The sequence below is a fragment of the Platalea leucorodia genome, assembly GCF_965183815.1.
Source record: "Platalea leucorodia genome assembly, chromosome: 3".
In the NCBI taxonomy this organism is placed as follows: domain Eukaryota; kingdom Metazoa; phylum Chordata; class Aves; order Pelecaniformes; family Threskiornithidae; genus Platalea; species Platalea leucorodia.
In genome coordinates, this window is record NC_138825.1 from 31,530,255 (window position 1) to 31,552,020 (window position 21,766).

Here is a 21,766-nt window from a genome sequence, read left to right on the forward strand (position 1 = left end):
ACTACCTAGTTGTATTTTCATGTCCTGGACTTCTTAAAAATGACGTGTTCTGATGTATTCCCTGCCTCTGGCTTAAAACAAAGATAGATCATGGCAGACACTAGGATCAGATTTTACTTCTTTGATACCTGGATTATACGGTACAAAAAGCGTATCCTGTAGTTTCCATGTTCTGTTTCTGCAAAATGCGTGGCTGCCGGTTCCTGGCCTGCTTGCTCCAGTCCTGGAGGTGAAATAAAGCAGAGGAATGCAGGAATGCGTTTTGTGGTTTTCCAAGAGACCTCACCAAAGCACAGTAATCCTTTCAAAACTTTTGTTTCGCCTGCCCATAGAAAATATGGCCTGCAGTTTAGATATGACTTGTCCACTTGCAAAAGAACTTGTGGAGCAGTTGAATATAAGACCAAAGAGAAGGATTGTCTTCAGAGTGGCACGTATGTCAGAAGCCACAGAGAATCGCCTTGCTGATCTATGTTATATCTTTAAAATGATAGCAATGGTATTTTCCTGTGGATGGTTGATCTAGCTATCTAAAACCATCTTAAGGACTTCAGTAGCTACTTATCTAATAACTGGAGTGCTAAAGCAAGGGTATCCATTATAGTGATTTATTTTTTTGTGAGGGGTTTTTTTTTCTACAGATGTATAGTACAATGTGGTACCTAGCTTAAAAAGGCACTGAACAATTATCACATTTTGTTTCATTTGTACACTTCTTTTTAAATTTAAAAAAATGTTATAATAATGGCTGAATACGAAGTTATAGCAAAGCTTGGGGTAATTCTATCATATGAATGTGCATGTGTCTATAAGAACAGCATTCGTTGCTGCTTAAATTGCAAGGATCCTGTGTCCACATGCATTAGGAAATCAGAAGAGCAATTGCTAATAAAGGAAGGAAGAAATAACAGAGCAAAATCAGGAAAAAATTATCAGCTGCCATCATTTGGTATCAATGTCTTACACCGGTTGTACAGCTTTTTGCTGAAAGAAATAGTAAGAGTTTAAAAGTGAGAAGTTTAGAAATTACCAGTTAGTTCCAGTTGCTGCCACTAATGGTGTACTAAAGGTGAAAGGGAAGGTGCAAGTTATGTCATGGAGTTTCTTAAGAGGAAAGCTTTCTGCTGGTACTGATCACTCCATGTGTTTCTTGAAACGTATGGACAGAACGCTTATAATTCACATAGCTGCAGGTGCTGTTCTTACTCATATTAGGATAAAATCCTAGAAATGAGTAAGGAGGGTATAGCTTTTCATGTGTCCGCTTGAATGGAGTGCATGGTTATGCAACCTACATACCCAAAGAAAATAAACAACAGTAAGCGTAATATGTAGCCCTTACCCCCAAATTAATAGTTAAGATAGAGCAAATAAGATAAAATAAGAGCTATCCTGACCATCTTTTTGGAAGTGTCTCTGGAGGGTTTAATATTTTCTTTCTTTCCTTTAGTATTTTTGGCCAAAGCTGGAACTAGAAATTCTGAAAGAGAGTCTGTTCCTGTAGTACTCCCAGCCAGATGAAATTAGGAGATCTCGGTAATCAGTTGCAAGAGCTTCCTGCAGGAAACTTAGACTTTGGAGTCTCTGAATCTTCTAGTTTGTCTGGAACCCCTGAAATTTGGAAGGGCATCCTTGTCGCTCTTACAGAAAAAAATAACCTAGGCATTAGGAATTGGAATGCGTAATCGAACTGCAAGTGTTTTCCAGCCATTGCCACTCATATTTTAACTTTTTCCTTCTCTCCCTCTCCCACCCTGTAGTTCATGACAAAAAACCCAAATAAGCGACTTGGCTGTGTGGCGTCACAAAATGGGGAAGACGCGATTAAGCAGCATCCGTTTTTCAAGGAAATTGACTGGGTTCTTCTAGAACAAAGGAAAATCAAGCCACCCTTCAAACCTCGGATTGTAAGTAGCAGTTTGCATAACATTCAGAGGAAACTTGGTTTGGCAATTCTAGTTGTTGGCTTTTCTGAGACATGAGATTACTTCATGCAACATTTGGGGGTTGAAATAGTAAGATAAAAACCGCGCTGAAAAGATTTCCTTGTCATTGTTTCTGTGAAGGTAAGTGTCAGGAATAGATTTAGTGCACAGGAAGATGTTCATGTTCAGTCACATAAACCATGAGAGGGTTCAAGGCCCTGTTTTAATTATTTTCCTGTGTTCCTAAAGATACCTTGATCGGAAGAGATTATTTCAATTGGGTATATACTGTCTGTACTTTCTGTGTGAACTCTGCTACAGTCCTGCATTGCCAATGGCCACTGGGTTTCGTAGTGAAAGACAGAGGAAAGGATTTCTGATTAATAATATTTTTACTGAAGATACTTGAAAAAACAGCGTCCTGTGGGAAAGAAATATACATCATGCTTAGATAAACTGATGTACTTATATTTTCCTAAGTAATAATCGAGTATTTCTGTTTTAAAGTACAAAAACATGTAGCAGCCCCACATGCAAAAACTACAAAAGCCAAGCAAAAATACTTTACTTACTCTTGTCTTCGTCTGGATAAAAATATTAACAGTTCACCAAATGTCAGCTTTTCAGCTGGGAATGTGTGCAGTAAATTTTGTGCTTGAACAAGAGAGCAAGCAAGAGAATAGTTTTGTGATAAATCCTTTGAGATTGATTTTCATCTTTTGACTTTGCACATTCCTAGATAGAATGTTTGATTGGCCTGTAAATATGATCAAGGTACTTGTTTGTTTCTTTCTTTAGATAGTTTACAAAGGTATTTAAAAACAAAAACAAAAACAAAACAAAACTTTGGGCTCAACACTGAATCCTAACTTAGAGGTGAAAAAAATCCCCTCTGTCATTGCAGAATTGCTGTCTGTCACATTTAATGCATTTACTTTTAGCCCAGTGAGATGCATTTCCCCAAGTTCCTTGTGTAGGCGGTGGAAGTGGGGCTGCCCATCCAGAACAGGAGCCTGAGGTAGCTCCTCTGAGTCCACTCTCAGAGAAGTCTCTCTCTCTCTGTAGCTATGCAGAAGGAGCCCAAAGGGATTGACAACTCTAAGTGAAAGTTAGCCCTTGTGAATGTCTTTCTAGGAGTCATAGTAAGATATAGAGTTACCATATGGGGAAGTTTTTCTTAATATATTTCCTGGAGAATGGAAACGTTGTAACACGGTAGCTACAGGCAGAGGGATGCCTGAGCCAGCCCCTCTCCTAGAAAGGGTCCCGCCAGCTGGGCATGCCGGCTCCCTTACCCTGCTGCCCAGCTCTGCTCTGGAGGTGTGGCCAGGTTGCACCCAGTGCCTGAGCTGACTTACAAATCTCTATACTGATGCAGGAAGTGTAAACCCCAAATTAACCCTATTCGTATCTATCTGAAGCCTATTTAATACTGTAGCTAATTGCTTTCCAGTCAGGTTCCACAGCCCTCAAATAGTTGCAGACATCCTTGGTGTTTAGCAGAGTTGCACGTATGTAGCTCTTTTCCCATTTTCACAAGAATTTGACCTTTCATCTCACAGTAATTTTTGTTGCTTTGCTCAGTATTCATCAACATTTTATGAATACAGTTATCAAATCAGGATGCACAATTCCAAAATAATTTTCACTTTATGCCTGCATGTAGTAAGTCCCAGATTCCTCACATCTAGTCTGTTTATTGGCTGTTTTCCTTTCATGATCAAGATGCACAGTCCCTTTGACAATAGGTATTTTTACGAGGCCTTTATTATTTTTGTGTGTATTCCTGCTGTGGTGGTCCTTCTTAAAAGTCAGAAGGGATTTAGTATGTCAGACATTTTTATTCATTGCTAATATAAATACCTTCTACCTTCTCAGTGCAGCTTCTTTCTCTTTCTGGTAATTATTTCACTGTTGTTATATTGTAAAGCCATTCCTATTTTATTCATTCCTGTTATTTTGTTCCTTTTCTGCTTCCTTTAATGGTATTTTCGTTGGATATTTCAGTTTTAGTAGTGATTTCAGATTATTTCAGGGTAGTCCTTTGTGTAATTTTCAAGACAGCTGCTTGCTCTTTAATAGTCGTTACAGTGATTTTATACATCTTTATTTACACCTTTTCTCATTTTTCTTCAGGCTGCTTCTATAATGTGGGATTTTCATACTACTTCTTTCCATATTGTATATGCCAACTTTCTTTATTCTACCAAATTTGATTCCTGCAGTCTAGTAGTTCTGTATGCTTGTTTTTTTCTGAACTTTTTTTTCTTACGGTGGTGAATTCAGATAATATGTAGTCTGTGTTACAGGCATCCCTGTTATTTTCATGTTCTCAGTCTTCTCTCTCTAAGATATCTTCCCCAGCGACCTGGTCCTATCAACTTTTACTGATAACTTTTCTATACTTAGCAAGGGTATACCTTATGTATTTACAGTCTGTTTATGATCCATCAGCTGTTTCGTACCAGCTGTATCAATTTTGCAATTATTTGGATTTTGTTGTTGTGTAGAAATCTTTGAGTGAGATCATACTGAAATTTTTACTTGTCCTCTTAAAATTGAACAATTTATTAGTTGGAAAGTAAAGTGTAATATATATCTAGGCTGGAGAGAAAGATCACACAAATAAAATCTAATTTTTAATTACACAACTTCAGAAATAGTAAAGGAATCTAGGGTAGTAAATTTCAAATGCTTGAAAAGGTGATTTTGGATACTTGCCAAGCTAGAAGAAATTGCACTCACTTTGAAAAATACAGAAAAGAGGGAAGAAGGTGAGCACTAATGAAATAAAGTCTACTTTAAAATCTAGGTAGAGAGTTCCTCTCTAAATTCAGTTGTGGGTGTAGCATTGAGATTTGTTGATTCAGATTAACAAGCATAACTGTTCCATAGCTATGGAATAACTATGGAAAAAAACATAACTAATGCCTGTGTTTGGAATGTTTTCTGGTTTTTAACATGATTTGGTATTGATAAAGGGCTGTTGATTATTTAAGAGTGACTTGTAATGTTAAAAGGGGATTAAAAAATATATTTTTAATCTTATGTTCAGGAGAGCCTAGACCTGCGAAAATAGCTATGAGAAGAAAGGCCAGATTATTAGTCAGAAAATAGACATTCTTGCATGTGATATGTGAGTGTATATATGTGTAGGGAAAGAAGCGTACAATGCATATATAGTCATTTGTGCATTCAAATTGCGTTTTGCATGCACATACAAAATTTGGCTCATGCAAGAATGCATATATTTACACAGGTATTCATCTATTTTCTGACCAACCGTTAAGATGACTAAGGGGGGAAATTTTATAATTACTATATCATACACACTTTTAAAAAGACCAAAACATGAAGTCTATTCAAATGAACTCTGAGCAATATAAAACACTGACACTAAACAAGTAAAGTCATTAGAGAAAATGGTCAAACACTGAGGTCCCATCAGACAATGGAATAATCTGCCAAGGGAGGTCATGGAGGCGCTAGCGTGGAAACAAACCTTGCTTCAGTTCTGCCTCACTACTCCGCTGATCCCAAAACCATGCAAGTTCCTTGGTTAGCACAGCTGTCTTCCTTTTCTGTTACCTTTTATCCTTTCTCTGCCATAATAGATTTTCTCAGGAGCTATATTACATGGTACTGTAGGGCCTGTGCTTCTCCATAGCTCAAGTATGTCTCTTCAGCTCTGCCAGCCTTAAGTCTGAATTTTTCAATTGGACTTGGAAGAAAAGCTCCATGGCTATTTATTAGCGAGACTTTTGAGGTTGTTTTTTTTTTTTTTTTTTTTAAAATCTCATTCATGCTGTGAAAGTATGCAAACATTTTCCTTATTATACCAGAAATATACCATTAATGTCTTTCTAGTTTGTACATGATTTGATTATTCTAATGATGTTTTGGAAGCTGAAATTCCTTTCCCAACTGTTTTCAGCCTTGGAATGAAAAGTAGCAAAGTCCAAAAGGTCCTTGGAAAACTGACTATGTTTTCTGAAAGCTGAAAGTTTTCTGAAGAGTGCCATGGGCAGAGCACTCATACAAATGGCTGAGGCTTAGCTTGCTAAGCAGTGACAAGAGTGCCGCACCAGGTTGTGCTAGGTAGAGGCAATGGAAGCAGATTTGGTGGCCCTGAAACCTGCTGTGAAGGATCTTTGGCTGGTCCTCCAGCTTCATGACTTGGAATAGAGAATATGAAGGGGTGAAAATGCACTGGGGCCCAGTCCTATGATGCATATTATCTACCAGCCTTTCCTCTCATAAATCTGGAATTGTGAGGCTTTTCAGTGGCAAAATTAATTTTTTTTATATATATACCATGGTTCACTATGCTGAGGGTTTCTCCCATGTAGAGCTATTATAAATGTTAAGCTACTATAGAAAAAGTAATAGCTCTGGGGCCTGTACATAAGAAATCAAGCAAACTTTTGAACAACTATGAAGAGGATATTTGTTACATCTAAGCTCCAGTGACCTTGGCAGTGTGTCTTGAAGATTGTTTCCTCTGTTCTTAAAACCTAAATTAGTTTCACAGTCTGTCTTGAAATTTTCTGAATAATGTTATTCTTCCCTGCTGCTTTTAATGCAGACATGAGTATGTAATTGCATATGCAAGAAATAAGTACAGTTTTAGTGCAGACAGATATCTTTTCTTCAGAGCAACTGTTGTGAGACAGAAATCTCTCTGAGGCACTTTATTCCTATGTTGAGATATTTTGTCTCATGTATTCTTCCCGGAATTTTATTCCATTTGGAGAACGAAATTTCCCAAATCAGTAGCCATAACACCAGGCTATGGTTTGCAACATAATTTATTGCCCAAGGACTACAAAGGCCTTGATATAGTATTCAATGATTCTCTACTCTTCATCATTCTTTGTTTCCATGGTTATGCTCCTGGCTTGGTTGAATTAGTTATTTCCATTTTCAAAGTGCATTTGCTGTAATACAAATGAAAACCAGGGTGCAGTAGCTTAATTTCTTACCAAAGTCATTGATGTGGTGGTAAGCGTGGTAGATCTTGCTTGGTGACATGATGGGATGATTCTGTCTATCCCATAATAAGATATGGATTAAAAACAGTGATTGAAACAGATTGCCACTTCACCTTGAACATGTACTGATGAAATATATATTGTTCCAAGTTGTTATTTGCTGGCAAAGCTTATATTTGAAACAGGGAAGCAAAGGTATATTTTGTCATATTTTGCTTTTTCCTCAGTCTCCTCCATATCTTATTAGATTCCCTGCAAGAAATTCTTCGTACCATTTCTGAGAGCACAGCTGGCCAGCTGCAGGCTTTCCAGACTGAACTTGTGGCTTGCTGACATGTCACTAACATCAGCCACTGAAGCTCTGAGAGGTGTGCACAAGTGGCATAAAGATACACGATATCCCAGTCCCACTTGGCCAGGGATAGAGGAACATCATGGCCCAAAATTTGTTGCTCATTTGGCTTAAGTCAGTGGTACCTTCATATGAGCATCAATTTCATAGAATCATAGAATAGTTTGGGTTGGAAGGGACCTTTAAAGGTCATCTGGTCCAACCTCCCATGCAGTGAGCAGGCACATCTTCAACTAGATCAGGTTGCTCAGAGCCCAGTCAAGTCTGACCTTGAATGTTTCCAGGGATGGGGCATCTACCACCTCTCTGGGCAACCTGTTCCAGTGTTACACCACCATCATTGTAAAAAATGTCTTCCTTATATCCAGTCTGAATCTACCCTCTTTTAGTTTAAAACCATTTCCCCTTGTCCTACCACAACAGGCCCTACTAAAAAGTTTGTCCCCATCTTTCTTAGAAGCCCTCTTTAAGCATTGAAAGATCGCAAAAAGGTCTCTCTAGAGCCTGCTCTTCTCCAGGCTGAACAACCCCCACGCGCTCAGCCTTTCCTCATAGGAGAGGTGTTCCATCCCTCTGAGGGATTTCTTCTTGGTTTTTGTAGAATTAGACCAGCACAATAAAATCACTCTCATATTTCTTACGCTGTTGGCCACAGTGGCTCAGTGTGCTGCGAGGAGCTGTGAGACCAGAGGAAGCTGTTAGGCACTGTGCAGCAAGGACAGTCTCACCACAGGCACACTCCTGTCCTTTCAGGCTGAGTTTTCACTGTCAACCCTTGAAACACGTGCATGCAGACAGACTGACTTGTTTTCCTTCACTGTGTTGTAAATGTCAGGGCTGGGAAAATTTGAGACTTTGACTAAGACCTCCTTAACATGAAAAAGCTGAAGAACTCTGAGCCAGAGGGTAATACAAAACCTGGTAAAACAGATGTTTGCCATATGTATTTCTTTTTAGCAATTAAGCCAAAGTTTCATTGCTAATGGCTTTATCAGTGCCTGTGGCAATCCATTCATAGTGTGGCTTTATGGAGATGAAGTTAATAAAATAATCACATTACGATGATTTACTGTGAATGTGCAGCTTTCACAGAACAATACATTATTTTCATTTTCTCTATACATTCGTAATTTCTTCGTTTTCAGCTTTAAAAGCTGGCTTTCTTCAAGAGTATTAGAAACAAAATGAACAAGATAGTCTATTGCAGAATTGTATCTTGCAGTATGGAGCAACAGCAGCTGCTGCCAGCCCATTTAGTTCATCTAATATGACTCCCCTTGTTTTGTAGCTTCTTCCATTCCTACTGTTATATCACTGAGAATGTTTTCTGAATATTTGTATGTTCCTTCTTCAGTTGTGACTTCTCAGGGGTAGAGAGTTGGTCTAGCAGCTAAAACCAGAGACCTGAGAATTGCAAAATACAGAAGTTCTTCTACCACATTTTCTGGAAACTCATGGTGTGGTCCAGGGTTTATCACCTACCCTTTTCATGCCTCAGTTTCCACTTTGTGGTAATCTCAGGGTGCTTAATGCAAAGTTCTGTGACAGCAAAGAAATATGACTGAGAAGTGTTAAAAACCAAATGCTCAAGATCAGCCTTGCTTTTAAATTAACTGAACACGTAGCACTTCCCTTGGAAGAGTGTTCTATGCTATACCAGACCTCAGTGTTAGCAGATTTCATCTTGGTCCTCAGTCTCAAATTCCCTACGGTAATTTGCACCTCTCTCTCAGCTCCCGTAACTCTAAGATAATCATGAACCATTATCGATGTCCCTCCCCCCTTAGTTATCACTATCTGAGCCACATTGTCTGTATGTAGTTTCCTTGTGAACCTGAACTCCCTTGTTAAGTCTTGACTTAAGGATGCCAGCAATGTGTCCTCTTTCAGTTTTGCACTGCAGCAAAGGTTTGAAATAAAATTATCCCCAAATACAAAATTCTAGTCCTAGCCAATGATTGTGGGTTACAACTGGAGTCAGTGAGCACTGGGAATTTTCCCCTCCCCTAAATGAGTGAAAAACTGGCAAAATTTTGGCAGCCCTTTGTCGATGACTTATGACAAGCCGGATGCCCACAGTGTTTGCAAACTGGGTAATAAATAGCAAATACAAATCAGCACCTACGGAGTGTGCAGCTGGCCTGTTTGCACAGGCAAACAGGCAGAGGCCACACCTGCCTAATGGGTAGGTGTCTCACTGAACGGCTCATGAAAATGTGTTCAATTAGAGAGGTGTATGTTAAAATTGCTGCAGCAACTGTCTGCTTACTGTGAAATATGGCTGGAATCCTTAAAGAGGGACCGCGTTTCTGGAGAAAACTTTCAAATATATTAGCCTGAAACATAAGTTTGATGATCTCAGATTTGTTTTCATACATGACTGCTAACAGGCAAAGATTTTTTTACTTCTTAACGAGGGATTTTTAACCTGGTGTTGGGAAGTCATGATACTGTTTTGGTGGGTTTTTTTGGCACGCCTCTATTTTTTTGTGACAGTGGATTGTATCGTCATACGTGCAGAATTATGACTTTGCCTTTGCGCTGTGGGGAAGAAGCCCTGTAAAATGCAGTATCATTCAGTAACACCAAAAGGAACTTAGGAAATTACAGGCCAAGTAAATTTCTTTTTGTATAAATGTTCTCTCTTTTCAAGTTTGCTTCAGTGTGAATGTCCCTCTTTAAGGTAAGGCCTTCAATATGGGGAAAATGTCAAGGTAGGTCCATTTTTAGGCCTAATAACCTTGAGGTGTCCCTTCAGTTTCATAATATATTTCCATTCGGTCATCAGTGCATGGCAACGAGCATTTAGCAGATGGGCACGCAAGGGGCTATACTGCATGCTTTTGCATGAAGTGTTACGGCTTAGATGAAACACTGGGGAGTGATCTTGAGACCTCAGACACTCATGTACCATTGTTAAACATTGCACATTATGTATTCCCCACTTGCTGCAGGCATTTCAGGCGTAGGAAAATAGTGGGCTTTCTTCTGAGAGTGACACCGTGGCAATTAATACTGGTGTACATAAAAAGGTTTAGAAACAGGCAAGAATCTATATTTGTCAGAACAGTTAACATATATCCTTTATAAAAACTAAAGAAAAATGGATGTGGACTTTCGGGACTTAGCCTTCTTATTACAAACAGCCATAATGATTGAAGTCCAACACTTTCTGCACGCTGCCCCTGCTACAGGGTATCGTGAATTAGAGCATTTAATGTCAGCTGGTTCCTAAAAGTTACACTCCTCTCCTACTGGTTCAAGCATTAGCCAGGTCACTGCTGATTGAGAAGCATTGGCTATTGGCAGGCGATGAGGTTCAAGATCTCAGTTTAGCTTGCAGTAGACAGTTGTGAACAACAGTACCATAACTGCCGGCAACATAGTTCATACCGATCGGTCTAGCATGTGGCTGGGCAGGGCAGAGAAGTCTGTGACACTTCTGCCTCTTTCCCTAACGAAGTAAAGGACCTTGGTTTCCAAAGGACTTCAGATAGCTTGGAACTTTGTACAACCACTAAATTTGCTCAGAGTGTAAGTATATAGCTTTTGAGGAGCCTATGTGCAGCTTGTATCACAGCTTAGAGAAATCAAGAGAGAGCGAGCTGGTATTTTTAAGGGATTTCAGTGTTGTTTGTTTGGATGAACAAGGTTCTATTTTCTCAGAATTTGCTCATTCAGTTAGTCTTATGTTTTGTTTCTTATTCTCTTCAGCGTCAGTGCCTGCAGCAGCTGTTTTTAGCTGTGATTACCACAACACTAGAATTACAGAAGTTCGAAAGCTACTTCCCAGCACTGCAGGTTCCCAAATATTTATAAGTTAAACAACTTTTATTATGCTTCTTTTGATTCTGCACTGGGGATCCAGCAGTATTTGTTTGGTTTTGTTGAGTCCTGGTCTTATAGCACTAGAATCTTTTCATACTGTTAAATGTACATTTTTAGGTGGTGGCCATTGAGATCGAGTGATAGGAAGCCAGAGTGTTCCTGCTTTCCTTTTGGGCTTCCTCAGAATAAGACAAATTCTGTTTCACTTTCTGGCTGCTTTAGTCTCCAGTGCTGTTTTCAGAAAGTAATATAAACCATTAAGTGAAACCATATTATCATGGTTACTTACAGGACATTCTTAAGTGTTCAAACAGAAATGTTTTATTTTTATATTAATGTAGATAATAAATAAAATTCCTGGGTTGGGCCTATTTCTGATGTCATTAAAAGGTAGTGGCAAAACACCAGGTGATTTAAGAAGCAGCAAAATCTGGCTATTTATCAGACTGTGGAGAGGAACTTACCAGAAAAAAAGCAGAGACTCGTCTAAGGCTGGCAGTTCATGACTAATCTCATTCACAGCTGGCGTCTGGTGAACATAGAGTATAAGAGCTTTGGCTTCAGGTTTATTTCTGATGCAGAACCTTTTGTATTAGCAGTATACCATGATAATGCAAGCGTAAAGTTAACAACAGTGGCTTACTAGGATGTTCATCCAAAATGGGCAGCAAAAATTTGTCAATGTATGTGTTCACAACTCTGCATACTAGTGCAAAACTTAATTCCTTTGGCATTTGCACTAATATGCAGATGGTGACCTGAAGCAGCTGATACTTATCTTCAGTAGCAGGACAGGGAAGGCATCTTGAAATGGTAAGGAATCCTAGCACTTCGTTAACGGCTGCTTTCCTCTTGTTATGCTGCTGTGTCGTTATAAGGGATTTTGTTACTGTGGAGGCACAGACCTTGTACTGGTCCTCTCAACAGCATGCTCCAGGAGTCATACATGCAAAATATGCAAGAGGAGGGGAACACTCAGTCTAGATATTTATCAAAAACCTTAAGCACAGGTCTTGTTCCTTGATTTGCACACCATATTCATGTTTGCAAAGGACCTACAGAAGAATGATTCCCTTTGCTTAATTATGGAGTATGGAAAAGAAGGAGTTGAAGGTCATGAATGCCCATGACTCTCTGAAGGACTGTGTTTATATTTGACAAGAACAAGAAGAAACAGAAGTTGAATTTGTGCCCTCAGGTCTGCAATAACAGCTCAAGTTCCCATCAAGACAAGGTTCCTGCTGTGCAAGAAGCCATATAAGTGAGAGACAATCAAGAGATCATAGATAGTGATAGACAGAGAGATCACAATCTATGTATAGGAGATCAAAAATAGGAAGAAAATTAGATGCATAATGAGGAGAAAATTACTGAAACTCAGAGCAGATCAGTAGCAGAACCAAGAATGAAATCCATGTCACTACCAACTCTGCTATGTCTTACTGCATTCTTTTAATAAAACCATATTCCAAAAAAGCAGTTCCAGTGTCTGGAGGAAAGGTGGAAAGAAGATATATTGAGATGCAGAAGTAGTAGGCATTCGTGCATAATTGTGCCATGTCTTTTTTTTTTTTTTCCAGTCTACAGTTTGTATGAGTATGTACATTAGTTTCAAAAAAAAGGCAACAGCTTCAGCTGCTTTCTAAAAAGTCACATATATCTTTATTTTAATCTGTCTTTGCAAAGGCTTAAAAATAATCATTGGACTTCAACTATGATCTCTAACAATTCAGTAGTCTTAGAATTAAACCATCTTTGTTTAGCTTTCTCCATTTGTCTAAGGTGAGACCTGCTACACCATTTTTCTGTATGAAAGCCTGTCATACGCATCATCCATGCCAAACTAAAAGCTTTATTCTTAATGAGCTAGAGATCATCATCAAAGAGCATGAGTTTCCTGAAATGTTTTGAAGGAGGTAGTCTTGCCAAAAACTCTGTAGCATTCCTGCTCTATGGCCTGTAGTGCAAACTGTTCTAGTGTGTAGCTGAGTCTTGGAATGATGCTCCCACTGTACGTGCTTGCTGTTACCTTTCACGCTGTGATGTTTCTTTGCATCCAGCGTCACAATGCACATGTCCATGCCTCCTCGGTAGAGGAGGGGCTCAGAATCAGGAGATGCTGCTATATATTTATAATTTCATGACATATTCAAAGAGATTTTCATAATGTGTTACTGTTCTGTAATTAAGTGGGATAGGTGACTGTAGGCAGACTAAAACGTTGGAAAGTCAGTCGGTCAGTATTTGTTCAGGATAGATGGCAGAGTCTTGAAATATTTCATTACATCGTTCACCTATTCACTACCATCAGATTCTCCTTAATTTATTCCTTGTCTTTGTGATTGCTTAAAGAATGGAAAGCAAAGTAAATCTATTGATCTTTTACAGAATAAATCTGGTCAAATATCTCAGTGCATTGCTAGAATATCTGGGTAATTTTGCAGTGATTTATGGGATGTCTCCTAGAAGCCACTGGAATTCTAGGAACGTGTGCCCTAGATTTACCAACTCTCTTGCATCACTTTTTTCTCGTCTTTGCAAGTCAGCTCCATTTTCGGGGTATAGCCAGTCCTTTGTGCTAAAGTGCTAGCTATCAGGAAGACAAAAAGGCTTCTACACATGTATTTGAGGACTCACCAGCAGGTGGTTTAGCATGTCGCAGATGCACCAGCCCTCACTACTATAACTCTGCTGTAACAACAATGGTTATAATGCAATTTCAGGAGAACACAACCAAAAATGGACTGATCTTGGATGTGTGCCAGGATGTAAGAAGGGAGGTGACATTGGTGAACATGACCTTAGAGCAGCTGAGGATATCAATGGAGGCTTGCCAATATAATGTGAATTAGAGAGGCGCACATATAAAATCTGTGCTGCAGAGTGGATAAAATTTGCAATAGGAATTGCAATGTGCAGATGAAGGGTATTTTCATATGATTGTTCCATTACTTTCTTTTCTCGTATTTCCTCCCCACCCCAGGAAGAAGTACAAAATTGTTTCCCACGTAGTTAAACCCTCAAAGAAACCTACCATAAGGGAAAAATATAGTGTAGAAATTCAGAAGTTGGCACTCTTCCCCTGCAATTTTTTTCACTCTAAAAAATGCATGTATTCTACCATAGCATAGCTTATGTGCAGTGGGTATGTCGTGATTAAGACCTAATGGAAGAAAGCCCTGATAAGGTGGACAAGATGGATCTTGAGGCTAAAGGACTAACCACAGGTGGGAAGCTGTAGTGCTGACCTCCCTTGCAGCTCCTGTGAAATCTATCTCCATCGATGTTTTACACAGAGATAACTCTTGTGCTTTAGCAATCGGGCTATGAACAAAGCAGGTATGGCTATATGCTTTATTTATATAGCTTTAGTGCTATGTACTCGTTCAGGCTAAAACCGTACCCAAGTATGGCCATAGAGGACAACGGTTTTACAGCAGCTTCTTCTGGGTGAGGTTCATTGCCCAGACTGCGAACACAGGGTGGTTGTCAGTGAACCTGCAGAGCTTTGATTTTGTTTGCCTTGCTGTTTGTTTTGTTGCGGTGGTTTTGGGGTGTAGGGTAGGAGAAAGGCTGTGCAAAAGTGAAATACTAAGGCTGGCATCCTGGCCATGTAGTCATTATATGTTTGTGCTCCCCAATTGTTTAGGTTATTCCTCCTTCCTGCTTGACCCATTTCAGGTTCCTAGGAAAGATACACACTGTTTCAGTATAAAGGTGGTTTCAGTTTACTGGATCACAAATGATCCCTTTTAAAATTCATAGTTCTGTGAATTAGCTTGGTGTTTAGTAAATATCTCTGTACTTCCATAACAGATTAAATTGTGGACTGCATAGGTTGGCATGCTTTTCAAATACTGTTTCACTATCTGTTAAAACCTTTATTGAGTGGGCTTTTTTCCACTTCTTTCTCTTAATTTGGTGTCCTTTACATCTAATGAAAGCATAATCTAGGAGCACAAAATCTCACCCTCTGCTTGGAAATAATGAATGTTGCTGTACTTGTAAAATCTACTTGGATTCAAGCCCCTTTTTACCATCATAACCTTCAGTTGAATATACTGCAGCTCATGTCTGATCTGTTGTAACTCTTCCTTATGTGAATAGAGCAATTAACATGCTGAAAAAAATGAATAACTTGTGAAGTTATCGTCATAACATATATTTCACATCTTCTGAAATAAGACATTCTAGGAAATGTTAATACTGATAGAGATTCTCAGGGTGTACAAATACTCTGAAGAGGCATCACCAGGATAAACAGAAAGACAGACCTGAAGTGTTCTGCTTCTCAGCACGTTTCTTTCACAGGATTCATACTAAATTTCTGTATATGCAGAATGAGTTATGTGCAAAAGTGAGCACTCATTGCAGTTGGTCTCAACTTTTTAGAAACTACTACACCTTTATGAAAAGAGAGCCAATCATTGGTGCAAAGTGATCTCTGCCTGCGCTGCGGTTTTTGTTATCATAATAAAGAGAGGTGAATGAGAGGACAGTGATATGTGAGGTTAGCCACATAACCTTGTGCTTCAAACCAATTTGTTTGATGTCTTGAGTTTCCATTTGTCTTGAGCAAAATAATTTGAATCAATGAAAAGGTAAATATAAAATATTCATACTCTGATCATCCTGATCTAAGAATTTCTTCTTGATGATACTGTGTCAAATGCGGGAATCATTTATTTCTTACTGAAGCAAAATTCTGGATAAAATTAAGTGATACTGTGTAATACATATGAGAAGGTGCGACTCTTGCTGCTTGTCCTGTTCCTGCTGCACACCACAAGCTGCAGCAGTTCCTGCCCAGATTTACTGTGCCTGTCACATGTTAGATGTGCTGCTGATACAGCCAGGCACTGCACTGGGAGGTTTCTCTGGTGAAACTCCCCAAATGACAAACTCCAGGATTTCACTGTGGGATTGAAAATATATGAAGAGGCATCAAGCACTGCTATTGACGGAAAACTGCAGTGGAGTAAAGTGAAAGGTGTTACATTCAGTGATATAGAAAGGCCAGTCTGCATCTGCATTGCTGTGAAAATCGTGAATGAGCTTTGTAGATATTTTGTGTCAAAAGGTCCACTTACTGAAAAATGTCATAGCACAATAATTTTTTCTTCCAACATATTGGTTCATTGTTATAATGTTCATTTCTGACCTCCCTTACTTGTATTGGCTATCTGTTCTGGATTAGCTCTTCTACTAAACTAAACAGAAATCTATTCATTGATTTAAAGAGGATTCCTACAGTTATATTTAAACAGCATATTGTGAATTTATAGGAAAATCAGACTAAAATACAAAACCTAGGCTTTTGTGGCAGTGTTGTTTCCTAGCCACCACCTCCATCTTTCTTTCACCTCCTCTGATTAGCCTTTGAACCCGCTGGACAATTCCAGCGTGATTTAGTGGAGCCATTGAGCTTGCAAAGGACTTGAAAGAGTTTCGGTGTTTTTTGGCAAATTAAATGAAAATAAATAATGGAGTAGAGACAGATGCCTCTTAATGCCTCCAAGCTAGAGAATGAATTTAATCCTTGTTAGGCAGAAGAGAGTCCACCAAGTCTCTTGGCCTCATGAGATGGCATCTCATGAGGTATCTCAAGATGGAATCTCATCTTGGCTGATGAGATGCCCAAGCTTTGCTGAGTTCCCTGGTTTGGAACACCCTCTGTCAGGTGCCTTCTTGCAAGGATTCTTGCAAGGATTTCTGTGGCTTTTCAATACCAGAGGCTCCTGTCATTCACATTTGTTTCATGTGATTAATGGGAAGGAATGGCAAGTTCTAACTTTCTTAATGTATTTTCAGTGATAAGAACATCAACTTACATTTCTTTTTTCACTGTTGCAATTCATATAGTGTCGTTTAGTAATCATTACCAGACAAGGTTGGTAATCCTTGACACTGGAAAGCTTATTAAGCGTGTTTTAGAGGTTTTTTTAAGCTTGAGTCCGTGACTGCAGGTAGAAAATTAATTTTTCATTGAAATGGTAGTGAAAATAAAACCAGTTAAGAAAACTGCTATTTAACATGTGCTTATTAATAGCATATGAAGTTCCTTCTAATATCTTAGTAATTATGTGAAGAGATTTAAGAAAAAAAGCATTTTGACTCATAAAACAATACTCCTTTGTCCAAAGTTGTACAAGCCAACTAGGAAAGCTGATTAAATGGTGTTTTATGAGGAGATAGTCTTTTAAAATTTCCAGTATCTTTAGCTCTTTGAACAGAAGTGATAATCTTTAAATAGAATAAAACATGACTTTGACTTAAAAATTGTCATCCTTGATGGGTAGTAGGTCATGTTAATACTTACTAATTCAAAGTGTTGTATTTCTGTATCATACGTGTTACATCTAATCAGATCATAGCACCCACATGAAGCAGGTTCACCATGTCTCCCAGGATAAATATGTCGCACTAGGTCAGTGCTCAGAGACGGGGGACCTATGAAGCAGTCACACTGCTGGTAAAACTAAAAGATCAACGAGCTGGCACATTTCCTGCACAAGAGGTAGTGAGTCACTATTCCTTCTCACTATCAGAGATACTGTGCTGATGGAGAAGCCATCTTTCAGATGAGGTTTAGAATTGGAGTCATGTCATTTTTAGTCATTAAAAGTGCCGTGGCACTGCTGCTGCTCTTTGTCAGATGGAGATGGACTGCCCGCATGCTGCCTGCAGTAGAGCAGTTTCAGTGCAGTGTGGAATTTGGCACTTATTGTTGGAAGCTCTTGGGTAGCTGCTGTGCGCCTGCCCTCATGTAGCATTGACGCATGCTGGACACAAGGTGTTTGGGTAGTCTAGAGAGAAAAAAAGTAGCATCTGAAACCTAGTTGAATTTCTGTGTGCTTGGGTGGACGGCTGTGGTTTTGGGGGTTCTTTTTTTCCTAATGACCCTAGTTTCTTCAGTCATCTGAAATTGAGAAGTCTTACCTGGAAAAAAGTTTGGAAAGTTAAAAATAATGTATCCCAAAGTCTCAGGAGCTGCAGGCTAAATAAACAGAATCCCACCCATTTAATTACTGCATCTTTAATGATGCCTTTGCCAGCCAATCTAAAGATTTTTCCTTTTTTCTTCATGATTTTTTTAATGTTCAAAGTTGGATAATAGCTGCAGTCTGTTTCCTTCATATACTCTCCTTACCTTGCAGATCTTCTTTCTTTTCTCAGCTTCTCTGCTAGGAGACAGCCACAGCCCTTCATACCTTCATCCCGAGCCCTCATGCTGCAACTATATACTGGTTCATGCTGTTGGCCTACAGAGTATTCACAGTGCGAGTACATTAAAATAGCAATAGTAGCAGAAATGTGGCCAGACCTGTTTCGTCTTAGCAGATGGGGCCTTGCAAAATAGTCATCGCTTCAGGAAGAAAGTGCTTAAGTTGCTAAGGAGGGTTTCTCAAATAAATCCTTCTGTTGAAAAGAAGCACTTGTTATGAACTCTACCTTTTGTCTTGTATGGCTTAATCCACTCACTTTTGTTCCCTGTGATTTATTTAATCTCAATTCACCAGTTGGTTAGTTAGAGGCTTGCTAGCATATCCTTGCAATCTTGGATTGCTCCATACTTGTACTGTTAATAAATAGGGTGATTTACATCTATGCTGCCAAAAAGACATGGAATTGTTTATAAATCTGAGAAAGTAAAAACTTCTATTTCCTTCTTTGGTCTTGAAGGCATATTTTAAGACATGCTAGGCTTTTAAATCTAAGCAAATACCTTTGGTTGTTGTTTCAGAAGTGTTTGGGATTTGAAGTTCTACTGAAAGTATAATTATATTTAATCAATAGGATTTAGGTGCACCGGTGTTGGGACAGTTTTTCGGATGTACTCATCTGCACTCTTTTTCATGTAACACTTTCACAGACCTCAGTGATGGTTTTCTGGAAGAAGTAGCTAATTGCACCTGATAGGCTTTGAGGAATTTGTCATGTTAGTCTTCTAGCTTCAGCAAGGAAATAACTTTTCACAAATATGTTCAGTATGAAAACCTGAAAATAATGTATATTGTATTTGTTCTCAGCTAGTCCAGATCTTATTTGCCCTGGATAACTAGTGGGTAAAGTGTGAGTGTAGTCACGTTTCTCTTGCACATAACTACAGTTCTGAATTTGAATTCTACTTTCTACAAATATTCACTTACCTCCTTCTGCTTTAGTGACCATTCCTGTAGCAAATTCATTGTATGACTGTGTAAAAATACTGTGGTAGGACATGGGGAACAAGAAGAATGTAAACGTAGTTGCAATGTAATGCATTTACAAATTCACATAGAATTTCATTCTTATTTTGCAGTATTTGCCCAAATGACTGGGAAAAAACATAAAGCCCAAAGCCATGTCCCTCATGCTTTATGCAGTTCAGAGTATACGGGTCTCATACACTTTATGTCCAGTCTTTATGTACGAAGTAAATATTACAAATGTAAACAATATAAACATATATATATATATGTTAAGTCCATATTGCTTTCCTTTTAATGGAGTTTTGTAGATAGAGGATGTGGATTTTTGGTTGCCTGCACTTAGAAAGTACTTGGTTTACAAGTGACAGTCTCTTGCATTTATATAGACCGTTTTTTCCCTATACCTATAAAGTGCTTACAAACAATGTAGGTGAAGGTTGCTATAACCATTTTACAATTGTGAGAAAGAAAACTATTTGTTTTAGTGCCTCAGTAGAGCTGATGAAGAAAATACATTTATATATATATATATTTTATAGGAAAATTTACCTACATTGAAAGAAGGCATATATCCAATTTGGAATAGATAATGTACTTTATGATGTATCACTTTGACTTTATCATTTTACTTTGCAAGTCAAATAGCTATCCTATTTCTGGTATCATCTTAATCTCAGACATGTGCAGGATGGACACAAAGCTAGTTTTCAATGTGTCAGTGTGCCTCCATTAAGTATCACTCAGGTAACTATTAGATTTTATGAAACAAAGAGAAAAGAGACAGTGTAAAGGAAAATGCTTTTTCCAATCCCCTGAACCTGCACATGCCTGAAATACGCTGCTAACATGGAAAACATGAACAGTGCAGGTCTCAAAGGAATGACAATGGGGAATGTTTTCCCCTGTAGCCTTAAGCTTTTTTATGTGTAAGTGGACACAGACAGTCACTGTCATGAGTGCCTTGAGGACAACGAGTTGCCCTCCCCAAGGCTGTCTCTAGTTTTTATGTCTTATCCCAACCACAACATGTACAGTTGCACTTTGTTGACCCAACTTCGCTGAAGGAGCAAGGTGCTTTAGACTTCAATGGGGAAATCCTGACGCCACTGAAATAAAGAAGAGCTCTGAGGTGGATTTCTCTGGAGCCAGAATTTCACACTTTGCCGTGGTGCTCTGAATGACATTCGGCTGCATTAGGAAATCTGAGTTGCCAATGTGGAGCTCAAGGATTTTGGACTGAGAGCTGTTGCGAGGTCTACATCTGATTTTAAAGCTGAGTGTAGCCAGATATGAAGGAACAGTTAACTTAGAGTTGAAACAGTAGGCTATATTGTGGGGAAATCAATTAAATCAGTTCACTCTGTGCCTCTGAAATGAGATATCATTATGTCCAAATCTAAGAGGAAACAGCTGTACCACCTACTATGCCAAAGCCTTTTTAAAACTAGTCCTAATCTCAGCTTCCTGCTTTATCATCATACTGCTATTCCTTCGCCTGTCAGAGACCCATGAGTCTCTGGGAACTCATTTATAGTACTGCTTCTGTGGCCTCTCCTGAACTCATTTATAGTACTTGCTCCTGTAGCTTCTCTCATACGTCTGTTATTCTTTGTGTGAAGTAGCTCCTCTTTTATTTCAATCATTCCAGAAAATTCAGCCTTTCAGGGGGGATGGAGAGGAGGGAGAGCACCTTTTATTTTACTGTGCTGTTTTACCATTCACCTTATTTGTATTTTTCTTCTCAGAAAACCAAAAGGGATGTAAATAACTTTGATCAAGACTTTACACGAGAAGAACCAGTATTAACGCTAGTGGATGAGACAATTATAAAACAAATCAATCAAGAAGAATTTAAAGGGTTCTCTTATTTTGGAGAAGAGCTACTGCCATAGACAACGTTAGGCTGACAGATGAATGATGCTGCAAGAAGTGATTCTGAAGAGATCGTCAAATTACTGAGACTCAGTAGATCAAGAACTACTTTTCTTACCCTGAGCCCATATCCCCAATTAAAGTATATATTTATTGTTTTTTTTTCCTTTAATCTTCTGACCTGAAAGCACTCTTAATTTCTGTCTCACAAAGCAATGCAAAATAATTTTGTATCAGAAATTGTAGATGTAACACACTGCCGTATATTTGCAACTTTTCTTTTATTCCTAAGATCTCCCTAGAGGAAAAAATTGCATCTTTTCCATGGAAAATGAAGCCATGCAATTAAAAGCGATTTAGCAGATCGCATTCTGTAATCGTCATATGTATTTAAGCTAAGACGGTGAGAACAGTTTCTTCTGCACTGGTGGTTATGGTGAGATCTGCACTCAGATATGGAACAAATAAGTAACATGTTGCCCTTTGGTAAGCAAAGAATTCTGCCTTTGTGGAGGTGTAATCTTCAATTATGAATTTATTGTGGTAAGGTACAAACTTAAATTAAAGCTGTCCATAAAAAGAAACACATCAATTAAGGCTTTTGAT

At 38.7% G+C, this 21,766-nt stretch overlaps 1 protein-coding gene across 1 annotated transcript in view; it reads left to right on the forward strand.

Moving 5' to 3' along the window:
- Positions 1-21,192, forward strand: part of PRKCE (protein kinase C epsilon) — a 296,009-nt gene extending 274,817 nt beyond the window's left edge. The window contains exons 14-15 of the mRNA XM_082307833.1: positions 1,761-1,907; positions 21,034-21,192. Coding sequence (XP_082163959.1) covers positions 1,761-1,907; positions 21,034-21,180 — 294 coding nt within the window. The 3' untranslated portion in view covers positions 21,181-21,192. The remainder of the gene's footprint in view (positions 1-1,760; positions 1,908-21,033) is intronic.
- Positions 21,193-21,766: the final 574 nt, after the last annotated feature.